Source organism: Hirundo rustica, chromosome Z, assembly GCF_015227805.2.
Source record: "Hirundo rustica isolate bHirRus1 chromosome Z, bHirRus1.pri.v3, whole genome shotgun sequence".
In the NCBI taxonomy this organism is placed as follows: Eukaryota; Metazoa; Chordata; class Aves; order Passeriformes; family Hirundinidae; genus Hirundo; species Hirundo rustica.
Window position 1 is genome coordinate 18850295 of NC_053488.1, and position 17735 is coordinate 18868029.

Consider the following 17735-nt stretch of genomic DNA (forward strand, 5'->3'; position numbering starts at 1 on the left):
AGGAATAAGAAATTAAAAGAACTTGCCTCAAAACGAATGTCTGATATGGGATTAAGGATTGTAATCTAAAACACTACTCACAATTTACATAAGATATATGATTGTTTATATAAACTGTAGAATTGCTGATGTGCTGTAGGGCAATTGCTTTTACTTTACTACCTCCTCCTGAAACATCTGATGAGGGACAATTCCAAAGTTATAGCAGCTCAAAATCTTCAAATGGACTGTGACTTAATTCCCCCTACTGACATATGTAAGAAGAATGACAGAGTCCCAAAGCAACAGAGGAAATCCCTTAAAAACTTGAGGGATGAAATATGTTCCTCGGTGTGTTTTTAGATATTTTGTCTAGACTTAGTGGATTTTGGTATATATTACAGAGCACAGAACTGGTTTTGAGCATCTGATTATAATACCAAACAAGGGGTGACTCATCATTTCAGCTCAAGGGCTGTCAGCGCTTCATAACCACAAAGAGATGATGAGAGTGGGCAGCTGCACAGTTGGTACCCAGAAAAGAATACTGGTGTCTGTAAATAGTATTCTGTAAGCAGTAAAAGAAAATAATGTCCTCTAGGAAGAAAAAAGGAAAACAATTCCCAAAACTGTCTTTTTCCACTTAGAAAGATTTACTTCAAAACAGATATGCTCTTTACAAAATCCTTTTATAAGTACAAAATAAAAGAAACCAAGCCTAATAAGTTTTAGTTGAATAATGTAGGAGACTGAATTAAAGTTAAACATTTTTAATTAGGAGGAGTAGCAGGCATCTTGTAAAAAGAATCAGTATTCATGAAGATTTTAAAAAGCTGGAGAGATGATCAGGGTCAGTAAGTAAGTTTCACCAGAAAGAGATCAAAGAACCTTTTGGAAATGGACTGCACAAATTGATAAGTTTATTACAATGCAGATAAAACAAATCAGGAGCAGATTTCATGCAAATTGGAGAACAGGATTAGAATTCAAACTGAACTTCAAAAATTGCAGATAAAGTCTAGAGTAAGAGGACACTATCCCAGTACAGATAAATGTCAAGTGCCCCACGGGGCTGACATAATCAACTGAATAAATGCCCCAAAGGAAACCTTACTCCAAAGTAAAATTCTACAAAGTCTCCAAGGATTATAGCTGATTACAATATTATGAGAAAGTAAGTACATGGGAAGTCACTGAAAATAATTTTTTTTTTCCTTCCCCCTCAGATGTTAAGCTTCTGCTATAATACAACTTTGGAAACTCTGTATCAAGAAGGATGGATGTAAAATAAAGACTGCCCAAAAGAAAGCAGCAAGAATCATCACAGGCTTAGAATACATCTCCTGAGATGTGAGGTTGAAGGAATTCTGCTAGTTTCATGGACGAAAAGAAGATCATGAGAAAACATGCCCCCACCCTGCATCATGGAAGTGACTTCAGTGTTACAGATACAGAACTACCATTTTTTGGTTTTTCTTTCTTCTTTTGTTCTCACCTATTGGACATCCTTGGGACATATTTTCAAACTTTTTCTAATCTGAACATAGTTAAAAATCTCCATTTGAAAACTCTGAGGGAAAAGAACCCTCTTGGTATTATGTGATTTAAAAGAAAACCCTTAGAATTCACAATTCTAATATATAACAAGCCACATATCTAATAAAGTAATCCATGAAATATACATCCTGTTACTTATTAGGCAAAGTATATCTCAATTTTTTTTTTTTTTTTGTCTGCAAAATCACAAGTTCAGATATTTTATACAATGTAAGTACTGATCTCTGTTTCTGATCCCTACAGATTAACTCTCCTAGAGTGGACTAACACGCTTTAATGAGGCATTCCTTCAAAACCTACTCAATTTCTGACATATGGTTTTATACCCAGAAGTAGCATGAACATCTATGCAAAACACCAAAAAGGAGACTGTATATGTGTGTGTGTGTGTGTGTTATAGAGCAGCACAGTACAGAGCAGAGATGAGTACTACAGCAGGGTGTGGGGTACTCGATGTCTTCTGCTTTTACTACATACATTTTATATTGAAAGTACAAAGGTATCTTGATTTAGCAGAGGGTTGATTCAAAGGTGAATGCCCTTATATTAATTTCTCCTACATTACCCGTAATACAGCTTCATTTGCTGTTGGAGGAACCAAGAAGGGTCTTTAATGATTTAATTTTAGCTATCTTTTGATATAAACCATAGCTATTTCCATGAGGATAGAAATATATTCTACTCTACCTTTTGAAATAATCAAGTAGAAAGGTGCATTTAGAATATGAAGAATTATGAAAATGCATGTTCTCTAAACTATAGCCATTCTCAGATCCTAGATTAAAAATCAAGATACAGTATTCTTATTGCAACACTTACAAATATTCTTACAGGGAAATAAAAAGTAGTTGAAGCTGGGAAGAGTATTAGTCATTCCTGTCTCTAAGGGTACTTGTTATGTGAAGACTAATCTGTTAATTAATAATCAGGAATGGGAAGATGGATCTGTTCTGCCTCTGTAGGGAAGTCTTCAGAAGGACAAGTCTGAGAAAAGTCATGTAAAAGCTTATCTGGATTGCACATTCCGTCAGGGTCTGCATAGGGAAAGCCAGATTTAGCAATAGCATGGTATCTTCTAAAAATATTTTCCACCCTACTCAATGCTATAGAGTTCATGCTCTTCAACATCTGCTCAGCAGAAGTTGTATTTGGTGAAGCAGAACTGGCAGCTTCCATGCAGATAGCCCAAGCATGAGCTTCACTACTCTGGTGTGTGTTTATAAATTCAAGTTTGAAGTCATCAGTGCCAGAACAAAAATTATGAATGTTTTCCCCCAAATCCACATTATGTTTATGACATGGTACACAAAACATTATTCCCCTTTCATCATCATATTTTAACCAGGAGTACTTTTTTAGCCATATTTTTGGAAACTGGTGATTCTTCTTTGTTTTCTGACATTCCAAATCTTTCTTCTCTTTCCCTCTGTCACCAACTTCTCTGTTGCTAGAAGAATTAGTCTTGCTTTTAAATTCCTTCAGTGCTCTTATGGCTATAATTTAAAAAGAAACAACTAAACATAAAATAATTTTTATTTGATAAAACATGAATTGTATCTTTTCTTTTTTTGTCCATTTTTATCTTGTTAATTTGGGACAACAGTGTGACTTGAAATGAACAGTCATGAAAGAGAACAAGGAAAGCAGATCTATTCTTAAATCACTTGAAAGTTACCAAGGATTCCTGTAAGAAATGGTCAGTTTTGATTTTGATTATTAGAAGTTTGTCAGAGTATACAACCCATGAAATGAAGCAACATCAATGTTGTTTTTGAAACAGGGAAAAGTTATGTAGTGGAATTCGGAATGGTCTTTTAGGCAAAATGTCTCCAGAAAATACTGCTGAAGTCACAAACTGATTACAGTGTCCATCATACCTGCCATTAGCAGAAATGTTAACTTAGAGCAAGTATGTAAATAAAAAATAAAAAACCTGACACAGAATGCCTAAGATGTTACGTAGTAGTTGACATGATCTTCTTAAAATGTATTTACCTGCAAATGATATTATTACTACTTTCAGAACTGTATACACATTCTTAATGCACTGAGATTGCTCTCAGCTTTTCCCAAATTGTTCTGAAGATGATCACCCTTGCATTTTGTAGGAGCAAATCCCATAAGCTGACATTTTGAAAATTTTATTTCTAGATCCCATTTATCTCCCACTTTTGGCCAGTAATTTAATGATTCTTTTAGTACATCACTGCCATATTTTTAGGAGTTTGAAAAGAAAGCAATCAAATAAGCAAGACAAATTGCATGCAGAATGCAAGCAATAAAATGAGAAATCTATTTGTTCACGGGGAAATAACAAAAGTAACTGCAGGTGACCTAAAATCTGACTCTCCACCCTCCTTATCGTGATGTGTACGTCAAAGATGTAAAATTAATGAGTATATTAGACTAATCATAGAGAGAAATACTATTTCCAGTGCTTTAAAAAGTCTTGAGAAAGTGTTTTTGTATGCCACTCTTTTCTATTTTAGAAGAAGGAGCAAATGTTTAGATATATATATACATTTTATACAATTTGTGAGAACTGTTTGTTCCATTGTTGAAAGAAGTGACAGTTTGTTCCATTCTTTTCAAAGCATCGTAAAAGGCCATAATATTAAGAAAAGAAGCTAGGAACATGCACTTTAAATACATTTCCAGTATGAATGACTCTTGTAAGGAACTTAAAATCTGAGGTAGCAGCTGTTATCCACATGGACAGCAAAATGAAGTGTCGCAGGGGGTTTTTCTAACATGTGCCCAGGTACCATACACAGAACTGAAAAGAGGAAGAGAAATATTCTTAACACACAGTAAAGATTAAAAAAGATTCATTAGGCAGACACAAAACCACAAGGTAAGGTGAAAAAGAGGTGGAGGGCTGGAGAACCGGACCTGCAACATGAGAAGTAAAAAGGGCATAAGGGACAAAAACATTTTAACATCTCTGTCATGTCTACCACTTCTTTAGGTATATGGAAACCTGTGGAAATTTGCTGGTGATTAGGGAAATAGGGATTAGAAATCCTTCTTTGACCTGTGATCCACTATTACTAGGGGTTATATGGGGCTCTAGTGTTTCCAACATTTTTTTCAATTCACACAAAGAAACTGGAAATATAGGAAAAGGTAGGATCTGTTGTAGTTGTACTATGGAAAGAATAGCGGATACAAAAGGAAGCCAGACTGTACTACTTATGAAGCAACTTCTTCGCATAAAGTTTGTTATCAAATGAAATCAAGAAAACTAATGTAGGAAAAGCTACACTAGGTAGAATTGTTTTTTCATTAAAATTTTCTTAAAAGGCAGTATCATTCCCTGATACAAACAATGACTGGCAAGCCTTTACATATTTCAGTAAACAGTGCAGAAGCTTTAAAAAATGCAAAGAAATTAATAAGTGAAGACATTAAGATTATGACCACTAATGAAACTGAAAACAGAAAAAACAAACACTTAAAAAGAAGCATTATGAATGACAGCAGCATAAGTTTACACTACACCTTGTGAACCAGGACTGTGACACATTAACTGGAACCTATGACATCTAAATAAAGAACAAACACTATGCCTCAGTTAAAAGGCAGATATACAAAAGAGACTATTTCTTTATTATTCACCAGTCAGTAGAGATGAGAATTATGTCACCATTTATTCCCTTATCATCAAATTTTACCAAAACGTTTGAAGAGATTAATATTCCCTTATCTTTTCACTGAGAAAAAGTGTCTCCATAGCAGCTCCTGACTAGAGCTTTGGATAATAATCCCTTGAAAATTACACACCAGACTCCACAGCAATTTTATAAGGATGAATGAGTAAAATAAAGGGCTGAATCCTATTCTTCTAAATTTAGGACTCTAAAAGGTAGTAATACGGGATACTTCTACCCTTATATGAAAAAGATAGGAGTCTCAAAAATGTGACACTTTTCATCCAAGTTGCTGATAGACTCAGCACTCCCTACAGGTCAATTTAATCTGTAAATATTTGCAGAATTTATTCACTAATTATTACTGGTGCTATGTCCAATCTTCATTAAATAGTAAGAATTAGGATTTTAAACTTAGAGGCACTGAGAATTAAGGTATTTTTATTGCTTGCGACATGCTACATGGAGCAAGGTCCTCTTTCCTGCTGATTGACATCTTAAAATTATATTTTTATATATATATATATATTCAAATGCACAAAAACATATACAAACATGTTAAATGTGCTCCACAAATTTCTGAAATTAAATAACACACATGACTGAGTAAGACATAACAGGAAGTATAAATTATACTATTGATAGAATTACAAAGTTTTCAGCTAGAAAGAGAGACTTCCTCTGTCCACAAACTTAAAACCTGCACATCTTCAAGTTTTAAAAAAACTCATTGAAGATAAATAGTCTTTAAAAGACATAACCTAAAAATGATTAAACTATTCCTATGCTCTCATATGCACTTAAATCTCTATTTGCATCAAAGTCAGGTAATTACTATTCTTCAATTGTTTCTACAAAAATGCTTGGGGAAAGAAAGCGTAATCTGTAGACATTATCCAGGGTAATTATATAATTCTGACTCAATAAAATAATCCATTGAAAAGATAACTTTTCAGCTGAACTACACACATACTTTAATATAACTGTGCTCCAAAACTACCAACATAGCAAAATTCAATTCACAAGTTCACAAATTTAAAACAAACAGCAATGCAATATAGCCATTGGTTGTTCCTTATGTTTACATCTTAGCAGACTATTTAATAGCTTTATAACTAGGGGCGGGGTTTGAACTTTTTTTTTGGTTATTTGATTTTTTTTTTTTTTAAACCTGACTGGTGCCTATCTGTTTTACCTAATTACAGAATCATTTCTGTAATTAAACTGGAATGGTTCATAAGGATCATGCCTGTGAAAAAGAAAAAAAAAAAATTAAATCCTCTTGTGTGACTCAGTCATATAATGGAGTACAAATCTGGGATAGAATCTACTTTGATCTGCTTGGTAATGCAAAGCCACACCCAAACTGCATTCTCTGAAACAGCTGTAGAAAACAATGGAGATGTTCCATACGCATGCTAATTGAAATGACAAGAGATGTGGTTATAAAAGATCATAGTGCTGAAGGGAATCAAAGGAGATGAGATCTAATAGATATTTTAATTTTGATGATAAGAAAAACATGCATTCAAAAAGACTGTAAGAGAGAAAAGAGGTGAATGTTATTCCTTCCATTTAAGACTCACAGCTCTTCCTATGAAAAAGCACTCCCAAGGTACTACATTAGAGCACCATTAAAAACTTGATCAAAGAGTAGTGAAATTATTTAGTGCAGACTTATGTTGACTTTGAGCAATAGCACTTGAGATAATAATAAAACATTTTTTTTTCTCAAATGAAAGACTGTCAGTAGGCAGGAAGGTCAAGCACAGGCTGTTTTTTTGTCCGTTGGTGCTTAGAATGGAGAATAATATGCTTCCATGGAGAACCAAGTGTGCAGGACAGCACAAAGTTGTCTGAGAAGAATCAGCAGTTCTTTAAAACATTAGATTCCTAGGAAACACAAAACTGTTTCATAAGAATTCTTCCATGAACATCAAACATTTTAAAGTATACTGGCACTCCCACTTTTAGCTTTAACTTTGGCAATTTGTTAAATATATCTTGAAAAGACCTCCTTTTACATTTACCAAATATTTTGTGAGAAACCTGTTTACATAATACATATTTATAATTTCTTCTAATATAATCACCCCTCTTTTGTTATTCTTTGCTTGCATCTCTAAGTAAAAATATGCTTAATGTAATCTCCATGATACTTTAGAAAGGCCTAATTTCCAATTTTTGGAACAATTTTAGGAAATTTATTATTCACTACTACTTCTATTCTACTACAAGGAGATTGGTAGGTTTATTCTGTTTAGACTCACCCAATAGCCTATGCCCCATGTGTATTTCCACTATGAATGCTGAGAGATATGCTGGGGTCGGTAAGAGTAAGAAAAAATTAGATGTTTGGCAGCAAATCTAGATATCTTTGGAGGTTCTACAAGACAGGGGTTTGTTTGTTACCTTTTGGTACCTCCTTTAGAGATGCTGTTCAACAAATTCACTGAAGCTGTGCTTGGTGCTTTAGTGTTTTCCCTTTTTTGTTCAGTGAGAGACTAACTACTGAGATGTGTGTTTTCTGTTGACCATTCTATTGAATAAGGGGAGACAGAAGGCTATGAAAATTTTCCTCATTTTTTTAGGAAAGAAAGGCGTCTCTAGTGAAGTGAAGTGGTTGCCTTAGGAAACCTAGGATGTGATTTATGCTGTCTTAAAATGTGAAAGAGACTGGGAGGAAGCATTTAAAAGATGACTTGCACAGCTTGTGCTTTCCATCCTAATTCAGCTATCCAAAAAAGGTAAGTATCTTAACTTAATAGTCAGCAAACAGAAGATAAATACATGGGGTATGGGACCTTATTTTAAACAACAATTCTTTCCCATTGTCTCAGAGAACAAGCAACAGCATTCTTTTAGAGTCTCATGACTGCTAAGGCAAGAAATTTCCTTTTTCAGATAGTCATGCAAGTAATGTTGGGTCATTTTAGTGAATATAATACTATCAAAAGGGAGATAGTGTAGATTGATAAAGACTTCAGTTGTTTTCTTGCTAATTATTACAAATTTACAAAGAAAGTGGTTGTTCTGTCCTAAATATGTCAAGAATATTAAAGTTTGTAATGAACAAATTTTTTTTTAGTTTTAAGTATTTTAATCATGAATGATCTAAAACAGAAAAAAACCCTTTTTAAGTGGCAGTACCAATCAAACTGGTATCTGTGTTTCATTTCTATGTCAATGTAAATGATTACAAACACAGATTTTTAGTTTTGTGTGGCATTATATATGCAATACTATCTGCAGAATAGGTCTCTACAGAAGATTATTAAATGCTTACACATACATCTACACTTGTACACTAGAGGTGATATGCATCTCTCTAAGGGAAAACCATAAATATCTTCCTGCCTAAAATCGTCTTATATGCAAAAGGAAATTGGAATTGCTCTATAAATAGACAAGAAAAGAATTTCCCAATATAGAATTAAACTCAGTTGCATTGTGCCTTTGTGGCCTTATTACACTGGAAGAGTTAGATCTTGAATTGTAAGCACTTGTTTACACATCATATTTCACAATCTTAGTGGCAATAATACTAAATTTATAATATGGAACATTGGTGCAAATATGAAATGGAACAAATGAAACACTCTGCAAATATCCCTACATAATAGTTCGATGAAAATACTGATAATTTTAAAATTGCGTTTTAAAATAATATAACCTGTGTTCACTGAGCTCTCAATAAGTAAACAATTTAAAAATTTGCATATTTAACCAAAATAAATATGATACACACTGTACTAAAAACCTATTACAGAGACACCTGTTAGATGAACATTAAATATGAGGTCTTGACAATAAAAAGCCCATAGGAAAGCCATTAAAACCTTTCAAGTGGTCTGTTATTCCACACTTTCACTATCCTCCACTATGACTTTGCTTTTCTATGTACCGGGATCTTTAACTGCAGTACAATCTTTAACAATATAGATAAGTAATGTTATCTTCAGCAATATAGATAACTAACTAAACTCCCAATTACTCCAGATTTTAAGTAGGTAACCAACAGTCCTCCAGGAGTTAAAAGGAAAAAATTTCTTACCTTTAGGCGCCAGCTGTAGAAATTGCTTATGAAATGTAGCAAGTTGTGAAATAGTTAGAGTACTACTTCCAGAGGTTTCTATGCGTTGAAATTCTGGTGGAGGAACTGGTTCAGGAACAGGGTCAGGAACCATTTTTACATTGCTATTGATGAAGAAATCTGTTCCTTCTAAAATCATTTCATATTGGATTTTGCTAGAACTCTCAATATGATGTCGTGCAACCTCTACCAGTTTTTCAACACTGCAAGTGTAAATGCAGAAACTCATGAGTATAATATACAATGTTAAAAACATAGCTTTAAATTTTAATGTGTTTATGCTTTTAAAGCTTTCCTAGAGTAAGAATTTCAAATCCTCTGTGTGAATTCTGTAACTACCAAAACCATCATGAAGTCTACTCCTCCACTGGCTGCAAGAAATCTTTTGACTATAGTCAGAAATTTAAATGAAGTCAGATCCAAGACACAGAAAAGACCTGATGGAAAAAAATGAAAGCACTTTCTAGGCTAGCATACTAGAAAGGCATATGATCTCATGTTTCAAGTGAAATGAGTACAATTTATACAGGGAACGACATCAGCGGTCTATAATGTGGAACAACAGATTTGGTTTGGAGTGTCAGGTCAAAGGATATGATATTCTGTAAATACTGTGTCTCTGTTAGCACATGTCAGGAGAGCAAATAAAACTGGCTGGAAGAAAGAGGTTTTGCCTCTTTGAGCTATTGCCTGTTAAAGCCTTCACATTCTCCATTTATGCCTCTCTTCTTGGTCATGCCATGATACAGATCAAGCAGCACTACCCCAGTAATGATTCAAAAGTTAGTATAGGCCAGAAACACTTTGGAAATGGCAAAGCCACTCCTTTCCTTAAGAGAGGAAAAGCCCTTTAATGATATAGACATTGGACATTCTATGCCACCTAGTCTAACATGCTATAGGCATTCCACGTGCATTTTATTTACTAGGACAGAAAAATTGAGAAAGAGAACTTTTTTTTAATGGTCCCTGAAAGAATTAGCATAGCATGATAATTACCTTTACAGCTACAAGGAGAACATTTTAATCAGCCATGAAATGAGTTATTAGCATTCAGGTTTCTAAGATAAAACTAAAGAAAATTATTATTTTCTACATTTTTTCCAAATTACTTCTATCTCCAGAAACAACTATATTTACTATCATAGTCAAGGTTAAAAAAAAAAAAAAAAAAAAAAATCCTGTTTAAAATTGATACATGTTACCTTGATATTTCCTCCAAGAAGGTGGATCCAAGCCACTTTTCCATATCTTTATAAGCCTCTTCTGCTTTAAATTTTAGATCCTCTAGAAATGCTAAAGCTTTTTCTTTTATAAGTTCTAGCCGGGATTTTATGTCTGCCTCTGTTTAAATGGTAAAGTCATAATGAATAATATTTATAAAATGTGAGGAATGTTCTCAGTCTAAGCATCTAAAGCCCAGCATATTTAACTATTTTTAGCTAAAAGTACCTTAGAGGATACTTGCTGCCTGGCTAGTCACCTTTCTGTAGCACAATTAATGCTGCTGTAATTGTGGCTTCTCTACATGATCTTTGTGCAGCTGCTCTCAGTACGTTACAGAAGTAAGTGCATGACAATTTTTGTCTCCCTGTATTTTCAGAGGTAGGTACTGCACAGATCACTGACAAAGCTGCTGTCTTAACATTAACAGAATAAAAGGCAAGATACATTGATGCAACAGAGAAATTAAATATTAAATCAATGTTAAAAACTTAGCAACTATACACAACTAGTGTCTTTGCTAGACTCTATGTACCTGTATAATGAAAACCACAAGTTACCAAAAGGTAACTGGATAACAAAGCTGCAAGCAAAACTATGATTCTCAAATACTAGCTATGTGTCTGTGCAAATAGGAAATAGAGCTCATTATATTCAGCCTTCCTTAAGTTCTCAGCTTTTTTCTTACATATAGGATGAAAATGAAGCAATGTCAAGAAAAATGTTAATGACTCACTACATGTTGAATGTAAATGTACATCTTGAACATGTTAATGACTCACTCGAATTCATCTTCATGAAATTAGAGTCTCCAAAGTTATTACAATTCTTCTCATTACCTCAAAGGGTTAATCTTAGAATATTTCTTCTTGAACTGCTTTTGTCTTAAACCAGTGTGAAAGATGTAGATGTCCAAGCATTTGCTCTGACTGGATCTAAAGAACCCTTATGAGCTTGTGTTTTGTTCAATAACTGATGTTTGCCCTCTATCTTTCATAATAAAATGCTATGCAATAGTTAGCCCACCAAAGAGGTACCGTATGATGATGGGCTTGCCAACTGTTGCCAAATAGAACCAATAAAAGTTGCATTCTATCTTCCCTTTAAGGACAAAACAGTCTTTCTTCTAGTCTTAACCTATCCTAAAAAAAATTTCTCAAACCATTTTTGATTTGGGACTTCCTTTCTTCAAACATCTACTGTTGGCTGAAATGAACCATTTTGTTTCAAAGTTACTGGGTAAAACAGACAAAGAGACAGAATGACTGAACAACATGTATTTTTGGAAGAGTCTGTCCACAAAGCAATTTGGAAGGAGAAACAAAATGTGTGTCCTGGCTGCTTTAATCCCATGCTGCTTGAAGAGGAGGTAATCAGAGAAAAACATCAATGAAATATGCAACTGCCAACAAATTCTTTCCCTGAACAAAACATTTCAAATACTGAATGCAATTCAATTGAATACTGAAGTGTGAGTAACGACTTAGGCCTTTTCTCTCATGATGAATATTTATTTAGTCATAGCAAATTAAATTAGGTTAAATGAAACAGAAGACAAAAGGAATGAAAATCATATTAGGACCTTCAGTCTATTTACCACAGAATGACAAATGATTACCACACTATTTCTTGATTCTTCCAGACACGACTGTCTCTCCTTCTCTTCCTTTCTTATCCATCCATTTTGCCTACTGTCTCTGGCTAGTACTGACTAGCACCCTAACCAAATTAGGAATAACAATCACCTACCAATATAAGTAACCAAATAGTAACATACCCTCATGTTTCAAGGCACTAAAATATTCTTGCTTTATTTTAAGTGCCAGTTCTTCTTTCCTTAATTCTTCTGGGTCTATAGGAGCTGGAGTGTCTTTTGCTCCTGCAGGTAAACAGACCTGTCAGTCTTTGGACTCTGCTTGTAAATTTGTGTATCATGAAAAAATTACATTTTCCACCTTACTTGACGTGACCGTTTAAGAGAATGCAAAGGTAGATACTTAGATGTCAAATGGGATTTACATCTGCAAGTCATGATAAGGTTAACACTGCCTAAAAATACCCCAGCATATACAACTATATTAAAGTTGGTTAAATAACACCCTAAAATGTATTCCTGAATGGAAAATCATGATTGAATAAGCATGCCTCTCATTTGATCCTAGATGGTCAGAATGTCCTGTTTGACTCTAGTACCTACCAATTTATCACAACCAGAACATAAATAAATGTATGTTGAATAATACTTGTTTCTTCTGGAATAAAATCAAGTTTAACAAACTATAGTAAAAATGTTATGGTAGTAGTTACCTTCAAAGCAGTGAAAAGAACTATGCTATTAAAAAAATGAGGGGGAAAAAAAAAAAGAGATCAGTTATTTCATGCCCCTTCAAACCTGCATTTCCACTTTGTTTTGACTTACTTATCTACAAAGAGATATTGTAAGGGTATTTTATCATGTTTTTAGGGATTGCATGGAATTCTGTAGCCACATGACTTTGACTATGACTCAACAATATTAAAATATTTGAGATTTCTTTATTCTAGAAGAAGAGCAGCTAAAGATGCTACATAAAAAATATAATGATATCTGCACGATACATAAGGTCAAAATAAAACAAATGGTCAATTCTGGAAGTCATAAAAATATGGGTGGTAAGTTTTATCACTCTGTACCAGCCCATAGCTCTGTCCTAGGGAGTTGTCATGTTACAGGAACACTATAGTAACACTGTATTTAAAATGAAATCAAAGTCAATACTTCAGTTACAAATCCATCAGCTCATACTTCATCTTCTATTAGGAAGAATGCATAGCTTTCTAGGTGCAGTTCTGGTTTTTGGGATTTCAGATAATCTTATACCAGGTCTGAACAAAAATTTAGTTCCAACAAGAAGTCAACTCCAAACTAGCCACTTAGCGTGCAACAGCTGCTGAATTTTATCACAGAACTTTTCTGGAAGTCTGAAAATCTGCTACTCTCTTGGCTGAATTGAGATGCTAAGCTAAGCCTAAGGCTCCCTGGGATTCACAAGTGGCTAAGTATTTGCAAGGCTATGCTTTTGTTCACTCTATATGGGCAGAAATAACCAGAGAGAGAGAGAACTGAGCACAGTGCAAATGAAATTTCTGTCAAAGAAAAAAAGCCAACTGTGTTATGCACAATAACTCTGCAGTTACAGCTTTCTCATTTGGAAACAGAGTACCTGAATTTGAAGCTACCCTGTACCCACAAGGCTTGAACCTTTCTCTTGCTGCATAGAATGCCTTAACAAAAGACACAGAAGTTTAGGCTACAGGCCTCACTTACTCTTGATGTTATGACATACTGCAGACAAAAGGTGAACCTTACATAAACTACTACCTGCACAATGAAATAGTTGTGAGAAAATGTAGAAACAGCCTTGTGTGCCACAATCTCTTCCAGCACACTGGCTGTTTTTCTCTCCTGTAAATAAATTTTGTATTTTCACCTGGTGGGACAGGGCTATGTGCAAGATCTACCTCAATAAGAATCTGCTCTTTTTTAGGACTTCAGCTGTCAAGTAGACAGAAATTAATTTTATTTAACTTGATAAACTAGCTTTAATTGTTCCATTCCAATATACAACATTAAGAAAAAAAATGATACTTTCAATTTAGAATATTTATTTCTACATATAATGATTATACACGTTTAAATAAATGCAACTGCCATCCAAAAGCCTTTCCCCTCCTTTATCAGTACCAGATTTTCATACTGATGTCACATTTGATATTTTAAAAGAGAAATTAAATCCAAATTAAATGTCTTGGATTACTAATTTCTGTATTATTCATATATTTACATTTCAGTAATTTCAAGCACTGCTAAAACAAAGTCTGCATTTTAAATACCTTTTTTTTTAGTAGGTGGTTTGGAAGATGCCTTTTTGGCACCTTTGGTATCTTTTCCAGCTGCTTTGCCTGGTTGTTTCTGTGCAGCTTTCGAAGCTTTCTGTTTCAGCTGACGTTCTTTTTCTTCCTCCATTTCTCTAAACTCCATTTCAGCTGTTACCTTGACACATAGTACAGTACATAGTATCAGCTCTGTGCAACTACTGTTTTAAATAGCCTAAACTGAAAGCACTTGATGAGACATAGACACATTACAAATAAAAAAAAGGAGGTATTTTAACTAATTGATTAAATTTTGATTCTTTATCAAAAATAAAATTCTGCAGCAAAAATGCAAGACAGAGACATACTGAGTTTAATTCTTGCAGTCATTGCCTGTGCCTGAGGAAAATGTTAGAAAAGCAAGAATCAACAGTACACAAAGCAAGCCTAGAGTTACATGGAAATTAATTTATTTTAATTGATCAAAGAGAAAAGCTCACCTAATTTACTTTTAGCTATATAGAAAAATAAAGTAACCATAGGGTCTGAACATGTGAAATGTTTGAGCAAACATTGCATAACAGGATTAAACTTGTCCATCTTCTCACGCTTCTATTGAGGGATAAGAGAAGAGTTTATCATGGAAGAAGATATATAGAGGCAACATTTGAAATATTCTGAAAACACAGACTACAATATTTTCCTCATAGAACTACAAATGTATTCAATGGAAGTATCAGTGGTGAAGCAAGACATATGAAACTGAGATACACAGTCCAAAGATTATGTGTTTAGGCTGCCTACTGAATGGGGGCGCTTTGTACAATCCAGAAATCTTTAAGTAAATAAAACATTCCATACCAGATCTGATACTGCTGTTACTGCTGTTTGCCATGTATTAGTAATAAGATTTTCATCGTTCCTATAAATGGTCACTCTGTTTTCAGAATTCTTATCCTTAAGATGCTCCTGCTGAGTTCCACTGTTTTTTGACTTGGTATTACCTGGTGAAGGCAGTTTCCAAGAAACTAGAGGAATCCTCAAAAATAAAATATAAGGAATAATTTATCTACTGCTTTATAAAAAGTGTTAATATAGACATTGAAGAATATTTTCAAAATTTGCAATAGCAAAAAAAAGGGAGGAACTTTCCTTATGACCAAAAGTGTTGAGGTGTGTATATGATAAGAAAACTGTCCAGTTTAAGTGTAACAGCTAAAAAATAAGAAAGGTGGATAAACTACATCAAATGACTATGTGATCTTCCACATGGGTTAAACACAGTTTCATTACCCGGATAATTTCTAAATTCACTCTAATTAAGTTTTAAAAATCAGGTATTATTACTGATAGCATTTTCTATAATGTGAAAGTATCAGGTGGTATCCCTCATCTTTTAATATGGCATTCAGTTTGGTGCATATTTGTAGGTTGCTTTGATTTGCATCTGTTATTAGATAACAAATAATTTATTCACATTTACATAAAATTTATGACATTTAATTTTATTTATTGGCACAAATTTTAAACCTACTAATGTTCCACAACAATACTTTACCTTACATATGTGCGAATTGCTCTGTAAACGATCAGCAACATAAAGGAAAGAAGGAAACATTTCTATAACAATAGATTTCCCCCTGAGGCAGCTTTTAATAATAATTAAAAAAAATTATTTCTCCATCCTTTGAAATATACACACATATAATCCTATGTACTACAAAAAATCTGTCAGTACATTCTATTTGTTCATATTTGTATAATTTTATACTGCATTTCTACCTTCTTGATTTGTCTTGATCTTCCTTCTGCCCTCCATTAATAATATCTAACAATGGGATTCTAGTAAAATCTTGAGTGTCTTCTGTTGGGATTTTTCCTTCCATTGCCATATAATAGTCATGAAGAAGTTTCTTTGTATCTTGGAAACGATCCAGTTCAACCTCAAAAAGAAAGGACAAAGAAGCTGCAATTCAACATACCACAGTTATCACATGTTAGGAGAAGCAATTCTAAATCTTAAGAGTTTGAGGGAGAGCAAGAAACACAGTCATATTTGTTTTAAAATTTATAGTATACTGAATGAATACTTCTACTTGCATCTCTAACGTATCCACACTGTCATTTCTAGGCAGTAATAAGAACCTTAATTGTTAAAATAGGAAAAGCTATTTACTATAAATAATGTTGAATGCATTAAATTTTATTTCTATATATTTTGGTGTATATATATTTCCTAGTAGCAAGTAGTGCTGACAAATTACATGGATGTTCTTGTTCAAAAAAATGAAGTCTTCAAAGCATAAAATAAAAAAGGTTATGTGATGGAGAAAATTTTAAAAGTCATATCGTTTTTCTGGACTCAAGTAGTCAACAGACTTTGAACACTTAAATGTCATGAAGATCTTTTTGTGTGAATCATCTTACAAGAAATAAAATAAGATTCAAGAAACATTTAACACCTGTCATGTTTTGATTTATTGATACAGTATGGTGTTAGTTTCTAACTGACAAAACAGTACTAAATATTCATGAGAAAATGCACAAAACCACATTCACAAAACAAAGGATGAAACATTTGTGGTGTAAACCAGCACTTATCCATAATTTAAGGAGAAAATATTTTCTAGTATGACTGTGTACATAGAAAGAAGGAATGAAATCTGATAAACAGCATTTATACAAATCTATATGTTTACAGTTACAGAGCCACCTGGGGAATACATGTAACTTCCAACAGAAAACGCCACAAATGGAGAACTCAATACCAAAGAAGCTAATCTTTGGCTGCTTCTAAAAATAATAGTCATTACATAAAGTTGTAGTTATACTTTTAGTCCCGTCGTTTGGGGATTAATAATTCATTTATTTGGGGGAATATGTACTAAGTAAAGCAAGAAGTAATGTTTTCTAATAAATTTTCCTTTATGAAAACAGAAGTTTATGTATGGTAAATAAATAAATGTTAGTAATTTTAAACAGTTACTGTGCATATCCACACAGGACAGATCAATTAGATTCATAGTGAATCTTCTCTGAACTCCATCACACATGTCCATGAAATTCTATTAGAACTAGGATTGCAAAGATATAACTGAATATAACGGCAGAATAATAAAATATTTAAGCTCTGTAATATAATTTTATCTCCCTTAGGCATATAATTCAAGATGGATTTTTTAAATATTCAGGCCTACAAATACCCAAGTTACAAGTCCAGTGAGGTTCAGATAGTCAGCAGTTATTTGATATTTTGACCTCTCTTTAGTCAGTGCCTCAAAGTCTTTATTTAGGGTATTATGTGGACTCTTTGAAAACAAAGTTAACAATTTCCCTACTATAGCACTGATTATTTCACAAACTTTTCTTGAATTACC

General features: G+C 33.5%; 1 protein-coding gene across 1 annotated transcript in view; it reads right to left on the bottom strand.

Annotated features, from left to right (window-relative positions):
- SPEF2 (sperm flagellar 2) overlaps window positions 1-17735 on the bottom strand; it is a 77927-nt gene that overhangs the window by 14817 nt on the left and 45375 nt on the right. Inside the window, exons 22-27 of the mRNA XM_058424087.1 lie at window positions 16141-16301; window positions 15220-15397; window positions 14377-14536; window positions 12281-12373; window positions 10485-10623; window positions 9241-9482 (exon numbers count right to left, since the gene is read on the bottom strand). Coding sequence (XP_058280070.1) covers window positions 9241-9482; window positions 10485-10623; window positions 12281-12373; window positions 14377-14536; window positions 15220-15397; window positions 16141-16301 — 973 coding nt within the window. The remainder of the gene's footprint in view (window positions 1-9240; window positions 9483-10484; window positions 10624-12280; window positions 12374-14376; window positions 14537-15219; window positions 15398-16140; window positions 16302-17735) is intronic.